Source organism: Ruditapes philippinarum, unplaced genomic scaffold, assembly GCF_026571515.1.
Source record: "Ruditapes philippinarum isolate M1 unplaced genomic scaffold, ASM2657151v2 ctg339_1_1_1_1, whole genome shotgun sequence".
NCBI lineage: Eukaryota > Metazoa > Mollusca > Bivalvia > Venerida > Veneridae > Ruditapes > Ruditapes philippinarum.
In genome coordinates, this window is record NW_026860420.1 from 310628 (window position 1) to 327045 (window position 16418).

A 16418-nucleotide genomic window follows, 5' to 3' on the forward strand; every position below is an offset into this window, starting at 1 on the left:
TATACCTATAAATACAACACAAGCCATGGTATTTCCTAGCCTAAATAAGTTACTCCCCTGACAATAATTTTATTTTCGAGAGGAAAAAAATCAATTCTAACTTGAACTAATTTATCCCGTTTAGCACGAGTTTATTAAATAAATGAGAAGCCATAACAAAGTTGGCAACATGCGAAATTCAGAGTTACAAAATATCACTGTAATATCACTTTAAACTATCGACGTTTGAATAAATTTTTCATAATTACAAAAGATACAAACATACCTCAGTGAATTCTATATTTTCCAGCTAACCTATCCACTGTACGGTATTTTCTATTGCGATATTTCATACAAAAGTTATCTCTACATGTCTTGCAACTTATCTTAAGACCTTTCAGAAATGGCAGCTCTCCAGTCTTGAAAAGTTTTATATTTGTATGGAGTATGATAAGAGCCATGACATGACATGAATAAATACACATTTAAAAAAACACAACATTTTACTCTGAAGGTAGTAAGAAAATTGAGGGTTACAAATACCCAATACCCGTTATTTTTAAGGTCTTTCTATCTCGTGAATCATGCAAAGCTCCAGCCCCCACTTAGCTAAAAGATCCATTAACAATTCAAAAGTGCCAGCTTCACAAGTAATGCCACTTTCACAAAAAAAGTTTAAAATTTGATTGCTGCCACAAAAGAAATTTAATACATGCGTTACAACAATTATTCGAAGAACATAAAATTTTAGGACTGTTACGTTAGAATACGCTAACATATTCAAACTTATTCACAACTTGAAGAAATCAGGCCCAGATCCAATCACAAATTAGGGGAAAATCCTGCTGTCACGTTTAAGGGCCACTTTCTTAAAAAAAGTGAAGATTGCATTTTTCCTTCAAGTATTATTTTAGAATCCTGTGGATAGTTGAGTCAGAAAAGGAAGACTAAGGTGATAAGATGATGGCAATGCCGAATGTCATAATATAGTGATGACGGTGGTGGTGGTAGTGATGATGATGACGATGGTGATGATGATGGCGATGACGACGACGACAGCGTTGATAATGATGATGTACGTTTTGGTTTCTACTTAAAATTCATCTAGGAAATAACAATTTAGATTTGATAAGAATTTTATCCTTATCTATAAATACGCAATAGGCACTTGCCAACTTTTGATGCCCGTAACAGTATTCCGTAATAATCGGCAATAACAATAGTAATTGAAACACTTATCATTTAAAGATAATTGGCAGATAATTACGACAAATGTATCATATTCATATCATTAAATAGAGTCAATTAATACGTCAGAATGTTGACACGGCAGTTTTATCTAAGTGACATTGAACTTTTTCTCTAAAGCACGTTGTTTAATGGAATCTTAGTCTTATCAGCGCTGTTTGTTTTCAAAGCAGTCAAAAATGTTGTTATTTACCAAAAAAAATAAAAAAAAAATAAAAAAAATCGAATAATCGTTTTCAAATTACAAAAAATGTAGTTAAATTCTTGTGCAAAGAGTTTCTTGGATTTGCATGATAAAATGAAAGTATAATTCAACTTAACGTTAAATCACCAGAAAAGAGTGAGTTTATAAGAATTTAATTTCAATACAATATATATAGTTAAGTGGTTTATGTACAGAGTAACATCCATGATTCGTATCTCGGACATATTAAGCAAATGGTGATTGTTTAATAATCCTAGCTAATAGCTAGTACAGAATTCAACAAAGATATATAAGTGAATTGGAGATAATCATAATAGAAAATATAAATAAAAATGTGTATGAATGCTGTATTTGTCAAGGGTTCAACAACTATACAGTACAGCACGTCCCGGTATTGTCCGTAAGATGTCCCTCTTTCAATGCATTGTTTTCTAATTTAGGCACAGTATAGTCAGTGAATATTACATTTTGATACAAGCTCATTTATTATTTTTTATATTCAAATTGAGTAAAACAAAGATGATACATAATATCATAGTAAAGAATGTCCCTAAGACCTTATCATGAATGATAGAAACAGTATAGTGGTGTAATGCCCTCTATTTTGTAATTTTCACAAACTGTAAACTGAATCGTTTACACCGGCAGCAAGTTTCAGCACGAAATTCGAAAGAAAACAAACATTTTTACGATGTTTTAGCTGAATGTAGTGAAGAAAATGTAAATCAAATGGCATATTTTGATCAATGTTTATTAAGACAAATAAAAACTGAAATATACAGTCACTAATATTCAAAATGGCTGCAAGAGACCTTTCTAAAACTTTTGATGAATTTGAATCCGAAGATCTGAGTGGGTTTGAAACGTCAGTTCCAACAGATTTAACGTTATCACCTGACAGAACTGAGCATTATGAAGAACGTAGAGATAAGAAGTCCAAAATCACAAAACAACTCATTGAGAGGAAACAGTTATCTCATGACTTGCAACTTGTCAGGATCGAACTTTCGCAGAAAAATCTGCAGCTTGAAAACATGAAAGCAGAATCACTGCAGCGGGTAGATGATTTAGAAGAAAAGTTAAACGATGAAAGGCATCAAAAACAAATTTTACAAGCACGTCTGGAATCTCAGCTCACTATTCAACAGGAAGAGTCGAGGAGACGGCAAGAGCTGATCAAAGCTGAGCTTGATGAGGTCAGAGAAAAACAACGTTATCTTGAGGCAACAAATGAAAGGCATGCATTACTACCAGTTCTTTAACTCGTGTGCACATTTTAGGTGAAAGTCTATAAGACGTAGTGTCATTTGATTGTCATTTGACATTCGTTAAGTAATTTTGTTTAATAATGTCAACTGAATCTATCTTCCCAATTTAAAACGAGATTGAGATACATGCCTCAATGTTTCCATTTTCGTTACCTATTGTCCTTATCATTGTAACCTTTTGTTTATTTATATGGGGAAGTCAAAGACCGGGCCTGCAAAGCAAGCACAAGCTTCGGCTTGCCTGGCTTTAGACTACACATGTATATTTAAAAGATAATGAAAAAAAAACAATTAAAAAATATATAGAATTCTATATATCAATGAAATTTTCAGTGTCAGTTCTAGTTGGCCGCCACCATTTACAATGTAACTTAATGATAATAGGCTGGGTATTTCGATAACGGAACAAATCTCAACTTTTCGGATTATTAATAACTGTCGAGTGTTCACTGTTCCGAGTAAAAACGGAAGCAGTGCATGAAATGACGAATGACACCTTTAGAACAGAAAAGTGAAAGAAACTTTTTTAACGACTTCCCTGTTCATAGGCTTTGCCTAATTTCATATTAGTTATATGTGAAGGGAGGAATGCCTCCTCTAATGTTATTTTATGGAAAAAAAAGAAACTCCCTTAGTCCCTACTTTTTTTACTAAATAATTATTTGTTGAAATGAAATATTTATTGTTAAGGGCTTGTGTGTTTTCTAGGTTGCAAGAAAGGGCTGGAAATGTGAGAAGATCTTTAAGAGATTTAGATTTAACAGAAGAAAAGTTTTATGAGTTACGGTCTACCAGTGATGAGGACTTGTCTCTAAGAGATTATGTTGCAGTAAGTTTTGTTAATTGAGTTTTAATTTATACAATTAATGAAGTCATGATTAAGTCTAGAATATGTAGTTTAAAGAATTGTTTTGTGTGTAATATTTATATATCACATCATCTTTATTATGTGTATATATTTACTTGTATATGCATAATTTATTACATTTGATAATAGTTGTTAGGTGGCATTTTGAAATAATTCTTGTGGAAAAAATAGTTAGGTATGTTTAAAATGTAATTTTTATACAGGTACGTCTATTTGAGCGTACAAAGCCATTAGAAACAGAAATTGAGCAGTTGCGTCTGAAAGTAAAGACATTGGAAGATACTGATAGAAGTCAAGGGAAGGAAGTATTAGACCTTCAAGAGGTAAACATTTTAGTGACTAAAAGTTTGAACTTGAATAAGTCATAATGAAACTTGAAAATTTGATTAAAAGCCAATTTCTACGCACACAAAGAAATTAAATGGCTATGTAAAATACTGTGTTTTTTACAGTCTTTAATTATATACTTTTATGATATGAAATTTTTTTTAGACATTTTATGTTGATTGAGTTATTATTAAAGAAATGTAAGTAAGAAATTGTGTTTAGTAATAGTTCATACAGATTTTTTTTTAGTTCACTTGTGACATCATCATTATCAGGAAGCTATAGGCTTACAGAAACACTTAAATCTGTGATATTGTTTATTGTGTTTCTTAAGCTTTTTGTACATAATTGAAATCATAATCAAAACATCCAACTTTTCAATATTAGGTATTTTCCCCCTTAATGAATTAAAGTCAAAGACTAATTTGTTTTGTGTTATATATGATTGAGTAACTAATATAATAAATTTATATATTCTTTAGAAACTTGAGGAGGAAAGGCAAGCTCATGGTGAACTAAGGGTGAAGTTCCAGAAACTAACATTGTCATATGCAGACACCAAGAATCAGGTCAAGGTTGATGATTACAAAGTGGAGAATTATGACAGAGTAAAAGGGTATACTATATACTTATAATAACACAACTTCCTGTATGCATTATTAATAAACCTCTGTCTTTGTAACATGAATAGAGACTGTTATATAATTTGGCGAAAATGTTCAGCATTGTGTATATCATATGAAATCCAATAATCGGTTTATTTTGATGATCCAATAAAATAATTTGATTTTTATTTTATAGGGAGAGAGATAATTTTGAGAGGGATGGTTTGGATGTACATAGACAGTTATCAACACTGGAAGCCACTCATCAGAATGTTGTCAGAGAAAGGGATGAACTCAGTAGAGAGGTAATCAATGCTTTTTGTTAGTTATTTGACTTTTTTGTGTATAATTTGTCTTTTTTGTAGTTGATTACATGTTTATGTTAGTTCATTCTCCATTTTAGTGACAAAACATACTGAAATGCATTCAAGTATATAAAATTATGTGACTGAGTCTTTGTTCAATATTCTTTCTTTCACGTAAGATATTATGATGCGTAATAAAGAGTTGATATTCGTTGTTGGAGATAATGAGAAAGTATTGTTTTATTTCTTTGCTCAGCTTGTGCAGTACTTGATGCCCCTAACATCAGATAAGGGCATATAGTGTTTACACTGAGGGCATGTATGTTAATGTTTGTTTGTATTAATGACTATGCTTTGTGACCATAATACCTCCAGGTCAAGGTCACAGTAAGGAATTCATAAATTGTGTCTGCATAATGAGATTTCTAAGAAAGATTTGTGCACATAATCACTATAAGATGTGACTTGTGCAAGATCCACATCCCCACATTAATGTTAAGGTCATTTTTGGAGATCAAGGATCAAATCATTTGTGTGTCTGCTCTTCTCTTTGCCTAATAAATTTTATATATCTTTATGTTTTGTCAAAACATACCGATGTCTTCACCAGAGTTAGAGGATTAAGGGCCATTACATGAACATGTATTGTTTACCCAATGTATCCTGGTCAGATGATGTGCTGTGACCCACATCCTTATTTTCAAGGTCACACTTGAAGGTCAAATGAGAAATCTGTGTGTCTGTTTTTCTCTGTGTGTGTCTTATAACTTTCTTATTCCTAAATGGCTTGTCAAAACATGAGGCAGATGTCTTACCCAGGGCCAGATGGTGAGTTGTGAGTAACACCAAGGATTTATTTGTACTTTAAAGGTAAATATGTCATATGACATTTGTGTCACATGGGCACTTGTTTTGTTGAGAAAATATGTTATTCTCCAAGAATGCTGACTAGCAGGTACAGGAGATTAATGAGAAACCTCCTTTAAAACTTTATTCTTGTTGGTAAGATGAAATTTGAAATTTTGTATGTTTTAAAATGATTTGTATCTTGTTAATTGATTGAATACGTTCTAGGAAACACATCATGTAATCAGTACAAATATAAAAAGGGAGGTAATGTTGCTGTAATGTTATCTTGTACACAAAATTTTATTTTTCCAAACAACTCACAAAGTTGTCCTTAGTTTATCATTTGTTAAATTTGAGAAGAAAAAGTGTTGGGGATTTTTCCAAGTAGTCTTAGATAAACATAAATTTATAAATATGAGGCTATCATATTAAAGTAAATCCTGAATTATGTTTTGACATAAGTTAAGATGTTAATGTCCACTAATTTTTGTAATGGCAAATCATTTTTTGATTTCAGTCATTTTCTAGCTTCACTATAATTGTATTATAATATTATTATAAGATCTAGGATAAAATTTGCTTATCAGGACCAAAAATTAAGTCGCTAATTTCTACGTAAATACAAGTTCTAGAATGTTACAAAATCTGATAAATATTTGATATTTATTTATTTTGATAAAACCTAAATGATGTGTTAACCTCACCTTACTGTTCCTCATTTGTGAATATCTGTCTGAATTATTTTGATCATACAAATATCAGTATAAGGGGAGTTTGATTTTGAAGATTTAAAAATGATTTATATATGACTAACATGAATCATATCCTTACCACTGTGAGTTTAAGAATTCTGCTATTGCTGTCAAATTTTTAAATGTAGAAACATCATCCAGGTAGTTTATGGTATGTGGTTAGCATAAAATAATATGTTTTCTTTTCCATCTAAAAATGTTATAAGATCTTAAAAATGTTCAAAATGACAAATTTTTTTTTAAATGGAATACTAGTGAAATGTTTTTTTTAAAACTTGCAATTCATTGATGTAGATTTATATTTTACTTTTATTTCCCTAAATGATCACGATTTTGTCATTTACAGGTATTTTTTCACACACAAAAATGTTGACACTGTGCAAGCTTTATTTTTCTGCATGAAATGAAGATTAAATTGTCATTGCACTTATCTTTGCCTTATCCTGATATTGTTTATTTTTCTAAATAATGATAGTACAAACACAAATTATTTGTTCTTATTTTAGAATTTTGCTTAAATTTATTGTGTTTTACTCTTGTTGATCAATAAATACATTAATTTAAATTCTTAATAAATAGAAGTTACTCCCAAATAAATTGTAATATTATTTTGTTGATTTGAATTGAGACATACATGTACATAAATTTAGTATATAAACCCCCATTTAAATTGTGGGGAGCATACTCCCATGTTGTCTGTTCATACATTCTGTTATCCTTGTCCAGTCAAAAACTTGAGAATGAATTTGCAGAGATTTATATAACTTGGTGGTGCCAGTAGATAACCCCTATGCATTTTGTGTAAATTGGGTCAGAGGTCAAGGTCCAAGTGAAAATGTTAAATCTTTCTCTGATCAATAACGTGAGAAGGAATAAGTGTAAGTTAGTTAAACTTATCAAAGACATTGATCATGGCGATGAGACGACCACTATTGCTTTTGAAGTCAAAGGTCAAGGTCACAGTGACACTGTGTAAATTTCTTTTCTGATCAGTCACTTGAGAAGGAATGATATATTTACGGACACATTTGTACTTGAGCTGTACTGCTGTTATATTGAATACTTATCAAATTGTATAATACATCACTTTAATAGTTAATGTTGATATACTTACTTTTAAATGATGGTATTAAATCTTTAATTTATATTTTCTGTCCAGCTATCAGCCGCCCGTCAGTCACTGTCACTGTTAAAGCAGGATAAGGAATATTTGACACGACAATGTGCTGACATTGCAAACAGGAATCAGTTTGCGGAGGAGAAGATGCAGCACATTAATATGCAGCTTGATGATGCTAAACGATCCAGGGAGGACATGTATGAAAAATATGTCTCCTCAAGGTAGCACTTACATTGATACCCTTACCTTGTAACAGGGCTTCCATTAAGTTCCAAAATTAGGAAGTCAGAGACTGCAAAATACCTAACACTGGCAGTCACATTATAAAGGTAAAGAGGGAAAAGGGTTTATTTTGGAAGTCACAAGCCAACGTCAGGAGTAAATGATTCCCAAACTTCCACTTTTGGAAGCCCTGTTATAATCAATCTGCCCTTATGTTTTGTTGATGTCTCACATATTAAGTAATACTTTTATTATAATAACATGAGAAATTAAAGCAAATTTCTTAAATATTTGCTGAATTTATTATTAAAGCTTTTGTTATGTATGACCTTATAAATAAAATGTTTTCCTATGTTGAGGTCAACATTGACTTAATGATTGATACTGATATATTTTCACAGAGAACAGTATAAGTCTGAATATGAAAACAAGCTTCGAGAAGAACTAGAGCAGATACGTGTACGAACAAATGGGGAGATTGATAGGTTACGTACAAGCAGCAAGGAGATGTACGAGAGGGAGAATAGGTTAGCTAGAATCTGATTTATTTACTGTTGATTTGTTGATTAAAGATTGTTTTTATAAAATTTGAATTGGTACATCATGACGTTCATATCACCTTTAATTAAAACTTTTAAGTTAAAGGTTAAAATGTGCACATTGATAACTTATATGTTAATTACTTGTGACCTTCGTTGGCAAGTGATTGAGGTTGACTTCAAGCCACTTGCACCTCAGTTTATAAATTTTCTTAACTACGGTAAGTTGAGAAGTATTTTGAAAGAGAATAGACTATGAAATTATATCAAAACTTTGGTTTTGTAGGAATTTACGGGAGGCTAGAGACATGGCAATATCAGAGAAGGAGAGAGCCCAGGCAGCTGAGAGAGAAACAAGTACCAAATATGAACAGATTTTACAAGAGTATGTATACATTCTAGTTTCTGATTGAGCAATATTGTTCTGTCATGTCATTCTTTATATATTTTGACATATAAATCCCTGAAACAAACATTGACTAATTTCATATACAAAGCGAAATATATGATGAAAATATGCATTACAGAAAACTGAGCAGGGAAGGATAGAATTTAAGGTTATTTACAAAACAAAGAATGTCTTTTAGGAAGCATACTTATTATCTTAAACAAAGTATAAAATGCCTCTTTATGAGATCTCATTGGTTCTTAAAATATCAAAGTTATTAATTTTATGTTCTCTCAGTTTTTCATTTTAGTTTGTCTTTCCAATATCCAACAATTACTACAGCTGCCCCTGTTATAATTATGCTCAGATATACAGTAGTTCAGATAATATTTTCTTCTTGAGACTTTCAGAACTATTTAAAGTTGAGATTATGCACATGCTATCATCTGGGTAGATACTGTGTATTAGATATTTACACATGCTATCATCTGGTAGGTACTATGTATAAGATATTTACACACAAGTGATGTAATGTATTATTTATGGGTTGGAATAATCAATATAAACAATTCATAACTTTACATATCAATTTAATTATTTCAAGCTTATTTCAGAGCTTGATGCCAGCATAGCATGTACCACTTATTTAATGTAATCAATAACAATAATAAACATAAAATAACATTATAAGGAACAAAGTCGAGACTAGAAACAATTTTATGACTAGAAATAAAATGTATTGGAATGTTTGGCCGCATCTAAGTATGTCATGCTAGGATATGACAACTAAATGTCCCTAGCATAACAAAGAAAATTCCAGCAACCGAATAAACCAGTTAAATGCGAAATTTTACATGCGAAAGTTACTGAGCATTTAAGGACAGATGTGCCTGCTTCCGGCATATGCGTGCCAAGATTGCGTAATTACCCTATGCAAGGGTGCCAAGATGCGTAAATGCGATAACTTCTGGCATATGCGTGCCAAGACTGCATAATTGAATATGCGAGGGTGCCAAATGCGTAAATGCGGTAATAAATGGGAGCAACTTTCAAGCAAATACTCAGTTACTTAAAAATGCCAAAGAGACACCTGGGAAATACCGAGCATAGCGCAAGCTTTGAGCAAAACCCAGGACTCATATAAAAAATTCCAATTTTGAAATTAATGTAATCTAGTAATTCCAGCTTATAGAAGGATATTCTGTCGAAACAAGACCATCTAATAGATGAAATATATACCAGACTACAGACTTAAGCGTAAATAGTTTACGAACCGATTTTCCCGAAGGATGTACCATAGAGGCCATCGAGAGAAACGGTTTTGAAAAATTTATACATAAACATGACTGGTTCTCGGCTGCCAGAATTTTCCGCCACAATAAATTTTAACAAAAATTTATTCCCCAAAATTCAAAGACGAGAAGATAAACTATCCTTTAAAGAATCTAGGATTCTTACCAAAATAAACTCGAGTTATTTCTATGCAGAAATAATCGGTAATATTTCAGGTTACAACAGTTACAGATATTTACACACAAGTGATGTAATGTAATATTTCAGGTTACGACAGTTACAGATATTTACACACAAGTGATGTAATGTAATATTTCAGGTTACGACAGTTACAGATATTTACACACAAGTGATGTAATGTAATATTTCAGGTTACGACAGTTACAGATATTTACACACAAGTGATGTAATGTAATATTTCAGGTTACGACAGTTACAGATATTTACACACAAGTGATGTAATGTAATATTTCAGGTTACGGCAGTTACAGCTCAGTGGAGACAGTAGAGTATCTGATACAGCTAATGAACTTAAACTGAAGACATTTGAGTTGGAGAGAACACAACTGTTACAGGAGGAAACAGTGAAAAATTTCAAAGAAACTCAACTTGAAGTGGAGAAATTAACTAAAAAAGCTGAGGTATACAAGTGTGGCAATATATTAGATAGATAAATAGATTATTTGTTGAAACCCTTTAGCTGAACAAATTTTATAGATAATGAAGAACTTGAAATAGTACTGTATTAATACTTCATTTAAACTTATTTATTTAACTATTTATTGACTATTTATCGACAAATTTGTGAATAATATTACTAAAAGTAAGCTTAATGTCTGTAGTTTTGTGTGATCATTTGTTTACCAAAACATCACGGTTTCCTTCTCTATGTTGTATGTGCATATGAAGAAGCAGAATGGGACTTCCTTGACCCACAAAAAATGGCAGTGTTAATGAAATATCTTTATAGTTTATTGGAAAATAGAAGTACAGTTAGTTTCTAGGAATGTAGATTAAAAAAAAGGAGCAGGTTTATTGAAATGTTTAATTGAATTACAGCTGCATTAGATAGTGATGACTTGTAATTTATGTAATTGATTCTATTACAGGTGTTAACAAAAGAATACTACAGTCAACAGACGGGGTTAGAGAAGAGAATTGCCGAGTTGGAGTCAGCATTACAAGAGAAAGATGGGAGACTTAAAACATACGAGAAATTAGAACAAGAGCTTGATGATGTAGTCATGCAGGCGGCTGAAGGTAAAATTATACTTGTGCGCTGTCAGTCTGTAATTATTCTTCTACTGATTTTAATGAGCAGTTATCACTGTTAAGTGTATTATATTTATATCTTTAATTGAATAAATAAAACAAAATTTCAGTGCCTAAAGCTGTTTACAGATATAAGGTTTAGGTAATGAGTAGTAGTTAATTGAGTAGATGTGAAGTGTAATGTTAGAGATAAAAAAGAATGGTTCAAGAACTTGTAATGATAGTAAAGAAAAAGAAAATGGAAGAACAAGGACTTGCAGAACTTTATTTTGAAATTTATTCTTTGAAAAAGGGTCACCTTCTATCATATTACAAAAATAAATAAAACATGTTATTTTGTATTTCATAATTTCTTTATTTAGCAATATATGTACATATGATCGTGAAAATGCAAATATACAGGCATCTGTGGTAAGTCATTGCTCGGTGTATATTATCCTGAATATTGAGAAAACCGGACAAATCCCTTTGTCTGAAAGCTGTCCGGTTTTCTCAACTTTCGCTGAATAAGCAAACATTATAGGCAAACAAAGTTTCTTGTTTCTGTTTTAGTTGATAATGAAGAAGAAGCAGAGAAGGTTTTGTTTTCCTATGGATATGGTGCTAATGTTCCCAGTACAGCAAAGAGACGACTTCAACAAAGGTAGGTAGTTTAACAGATTAGATGCTTTGTTCTTTCTGGAGAACATAGATCTCTGTTTCAAACTCTGAAATAAGATAAACTTTAAATTTAATTCCTCATTCCATCTATTTCACACTCTAGGTTACTATGACAGCATCTTAAATCATGTTTAATTTATCTCTATGACATTGATTATGGCCTTCCACATTCTTAATTTGTATTACAACTATGGGAATAAAACTAACAACCCATAGAGACAGTGGGTAAGCAGCTAGCTTGTGTTTCTATATGGGTGCTAGCTTTATTAAGTCTGAAAACTTGCAGAAAGGTACTTTTATAAACAGAAAAAATTACTGCATGATGTTGACCATTTTGTTCAGGCTTTACAACTAAACAAAAAAAAATATAATAAATTGAAACATACACATGTATGTAGAAATTGTAACCTCAAATCCATGACATACATAGAAATTGATTTGTGTTCATTTTCTAGTGTACATCTAGCAAGAAGAGTCCTTCAATTAGAGAAAATTAACACACTGTGTAAACAAGATATAGAAAGAGAAAAGAAGAAAGTTCTTCAATTAGCAGAGGAGGTAAAATTACTTGTTTGCAATGAATTATTTAATAATTTAAAACTAGATGATTCTTCTAGATCGTGAGAAATATTTAATGGCTTTTTATAAGACATACAGTGATTTTAACTTATATCTGTGAACCAAGCAGAGTTAATGACCTGAGATAAAATTAAATTATAATGTCAGATATTTTCACCTCATACCAGAGTTTAAAAACAAATTAAAATATTCAAGTTCAATTTGCCAGTTAAATAAAGATGTTTACAATCTATGAGATCCCATTGTACTTCTCGGTTTGTAGTATTTATGTCTCTTTTAAAAACTTATTTCTTAGCTCACTCAATAATACAATAATAAATGCAATGAACTTTTCATATGTTTATATATGATATTAAATCATAGATAGATATATATATGACATAAACTATACAGGTAAAGAGTGCCAATAACCTATTAGACCAAGCCCAGCAGCCATATAACTACCTGATAGAAAGTATGAGAACACGAGATTCACAAATATCTAAACAGAGAGAATATATCGCTTCCCTAGAGGAGGAAACACAGTAAGTTTTTTATCTACATGTGAATATACTAATATATAGCAATTCTTTTGAAATTGAAGTATCTGTTATTGGATGATTTATCTGACTTTGTATTTGTTTGTCGTATTGTAATATTGTTTATAACACTGTTTAACTAGACTTGACTGGATGTTTTATGCTAGTAAAGTAGTATTTTCATGTGTACCTCTTTATGTATAAGGAAATATTTTTTTTTTAACTTATAATTGAGCATGTTCTATTCATACTAAAATGATAGATCTCATTGAAGAAAAGTGGTGGCGTGGCCGAGTGGTTTACATGTCGGACTAGTAATCTAAGGATTGCTTACTGTGTGGGTGCCAACCCCCTCTGGGGCAAGCTGTGGTTTCCATGAGCAACAAACTTGACAATCAGTACTGTTTAGTTCCAGAAACTGATTCAAGAGTGTTTTAATAAGCTTAAAGCTTTATACACAATCAAAATGAAATAAATTAGTATGAACTAAGAAAAGTGTAGTGTTCAAGAACTATAGCTGTCTTTTGCATTATTTTGGAGTTTCTCATTATGATTTATCAAAATGAAAGTTCACAATACCCTGTTAGTCTGGGCATTGTCAGTTCTATTTTGATCTAGCAGTTTTACTATTTAGACTGTATATATATTTGATAATTGTTTTACAGACGATTAGAAAAAGAGAAAGCCGAGATTTCCAAAACAAAAAATCAGATGGCACTTGACCTGGAGAGACTTCTTAATCAACGAGAGGTAAAATTTTTAGCATGTTTTCAGATGAAAGATAATTTTGTTTTAGCTAAAAGTGCTATTAATTTAATGGTTTTAATCATTTTAATCGTTTGCTTTATTTAAAGAATGTTTCAATGTTTTAATATTTCAAATATATTTCCATTCATGGTGGAGACAATATGTTTTGTAACATGATCTATGCTACAGTCTTCAATATAAAGCCTCTTTTGATGTGCTTTAAAGACTTCTTACATAATAGGATAAAAGTACTGAATTGTAGCACTCCTGCTGGTTGGTAGTCCTACTTTTTAGTAATACCAGTCTAAAGATGAATACTATATAACGAGGAAACACGTTGAAATGTACCTTGATAGTGTCATTGTGATTTTAAAATCCAATAAAGAAACAAGTTCAACCTGAATAGCATATATTAGTTCAAATGTGATATCCTATGTGAAGTTTGAACTTTATATCATATGTTCACAGACATTTGGGGTTTGGAGCTCAAAACGCCTTTAAAATCCAAATAAAATGCATATTTGTCAATCCCAGCACGTGTACTGATCATATATATCAAAAAAACTTAATATAAGCCGTTTTGAAAAAATTTCATATTTCAACATCTATAATAATATTAATGAAATGTGAATTATTTTCTTATATCAGGAGATGTCGGTGATGAAGCAGGTTGTACTCAATCTTTCTACACGTCGCCATGGTGAAAAGAAAACGAGCATGCGAGACCATGCCAAACCAAAGAGTGCATCTATACATATACCACATGGATCATTTGAAACCTACGATGAACCTAATGTGTCCAAGCCAGGATCTATATCATTGGTATAATAAGTTGACAACATTAATACTATATTAGTGATGGATTATTCTGATAAGAAATTTAATAAAGTTGATAACTTTGAGAGTAATATCTGGCCATATTAATATTTGCCTAAAGTAAAGTTGATTTTTTGCCGTCTTATTGATAAATGGCAATGGAAGACAACTTTATACCACCTACTATTCACCTTTGTTGGTTTAAAGTTCTGCTCTCCAGTTTTTTTTTCATTTATGATATCTGCTAAAGAAGGTAAAGATGTGCCAACTTGTTCAAAAAATTTATAACATTCTCTCAGAAAAATAACATGCTTTCAGAATGTGTCTTTAAACCAAACCAAGACGTTTTCTTACACTGATTTGTACTTATAGGAATATTCTATATTAAATCAATGTCAATAGATTGTGAATTCTTGACAATGTAAATTGTTTTATGATACATTAAGAATTAGAACCAAGACTCAAGTTGTGAATGTTTGCTTTTGTTTTTCAGACAAGAAGTTCACCTCCTAAATGGTCTAAGAAGTTAAAGAACAAGAATGAATCTCAGTCAACAAATTATTCTAGAGTTTATGCCACTGCCACATCCTGAAGGCTGTCTTGAACAGATGCTATAGATATATATATTGTATACAACAGCATGGCTAGTTTACGGACATGAAATAAATTTTCTGAAAAGTGGTTAATGTAACATTAAGCATTTAATTTGTAACTGTATAACAAAGTCTGTGAAGGAAAATTGTTTGTGATAAAGCATCACTTTTCTACTTTTTGAGTCATGAATACATTATAGTGGATACATAGAAACTTCTTGTTTCAGTCATTTAACCTCTGACAGACTATAAAAGGCATATTTTATTTATATACTGTATTTAACATGTAGACTTTTTGACATCCAGTGGTGTAATTTAAACTATGATAAACTGACCTGTAATTTTTAACTCGATTTTGTTTTTTCCCAAAAAAACTTATCTAATATGGTATGACATAAGTGTCTTAAAGTTAATTATTACTTGTATAAGGGATTGATTTTATAATCAGGATTTTACTGCTATATAAATATGTTCTTTCGTGTTTCTCTTTAAACAGAGACTATTTCATATGAACTATTAAGTTAAAACAAGTTGTTTTGGGGCAAAAATTTTAAAGTCCATGTTTTATACATCAACAGCAGGTTATATCTCCTTCTTTGGATATAGAACTTAGTTGATAAAATAATGTAAAGAAGAAATAAAAAGTTTCAAACATTTTAAAAGAAGTAAATAATACAAAGAGTTTGTACGAGTTCAATTTATTGTTTATACATGTAGTTGTTTTTAGGAACAAATACTTCTTTGATTATAATACTAAAATCAAAGCACTGAAAGTACTGTTGGAAGGAAATTTTCATAGAAATACCTAATGCGGTGAATTTAAAACAAAGGAATATTGCAAATTTTCAAATCTACAGCTAGCTTGATTTGATGACGAAAATTGACTCTTTGTTTCCTTTTTTGCACTACCATTTTCAGGGGTGATAATAGTTCCCCGGGGCCCCAAACCTAATTTGTGACACTCAAAATCATTTGAAAATAGAAATTCTGTTATTATAAAATTTAGTGAATTAATGAAAAAATACTACTGTTTAATTTATGCACAAAAAGAACCACTCATTTGACCTAAAGGGCCAGACTTATAACTACTTCATGAATTTAAGACATGCCATAAGAAATTTTTTAAATTTTTAAAAGAACTTTTTTTTTTTAAAAACTAAGGAAAGAAAAGCCATCATGTGCTTCTTTTGAAAGTTAACATAATAATTTTTTTTTAGTAAAAATTGATTACTTTGCTGTTAAAGTCATAGCAAAACAAAGAACAA

The 16418-nt window shown here is 31.0% G+C and overlaps 1 protein-coding gene across 1 annotated transcript; it reads left to right on the forward strand.

Annotated features, from left to right (window-relative positions):
- The first annotated feature begins 2047 nt into the window (after positions 1–2047).
- Positions 2048–15910, forward strand: LOC132759997 (progesterone-induced-blocking factor 1-like). The gene is made up of 16 exons (XM_060751882.1): positions 2048–2669; positions 3409–3529; positions 3772–3891; positions 4378–4511; positions 4697–4805; positions 7566–7747; positions 8150–8275; positions 8574–8672; positions 10444–10609; positions 11078–11228; positions 11793–11883; positions 12356–12458; positions 12873–13003; positions 13663–13747; positions 14393–14566; positions 15054–15910. Exons 1-16 carry the CDS (start codon positions 2230–2232, stop codon positions 15150–15152), a joined length of 2331 nt encoding a protein of 776 aa, XP_060607865.1. The 5' UTR covers positions 2048–2229; the 3' UTR covers positions 15153–15910.
- Positions 15911–16418: the final 508 nt, after the last annotated feature.

What these genes read in the sequence shown, in the direction of transcription:
- LOC132759997 (XM_060751882.1), top strand. Translation starts at nt 2,230, where the DNA reads ATGGCTGCAAGAGACCTTTCTAAAACTTTTGATGAATTTGAATCCGAA. An exon ending in ATGTACGAGAGGGAGAATAG is followed by an intron (nt 8,276 to 8,573) that starts GTTAGCTAGAAT and finishes TTGGTTTTGTAG; the next exon opens with GAATTTACGGGAGGCTAGAG. An exon ending in TTCTTCAATTAGCAGAGGAG is followed by an intron (nt 12,459 to 12,872) that starts GTAAAATTACTT and finishes TAAACTATACAG; the next exon opens with GTAAAGAGTGCCAATAACCT.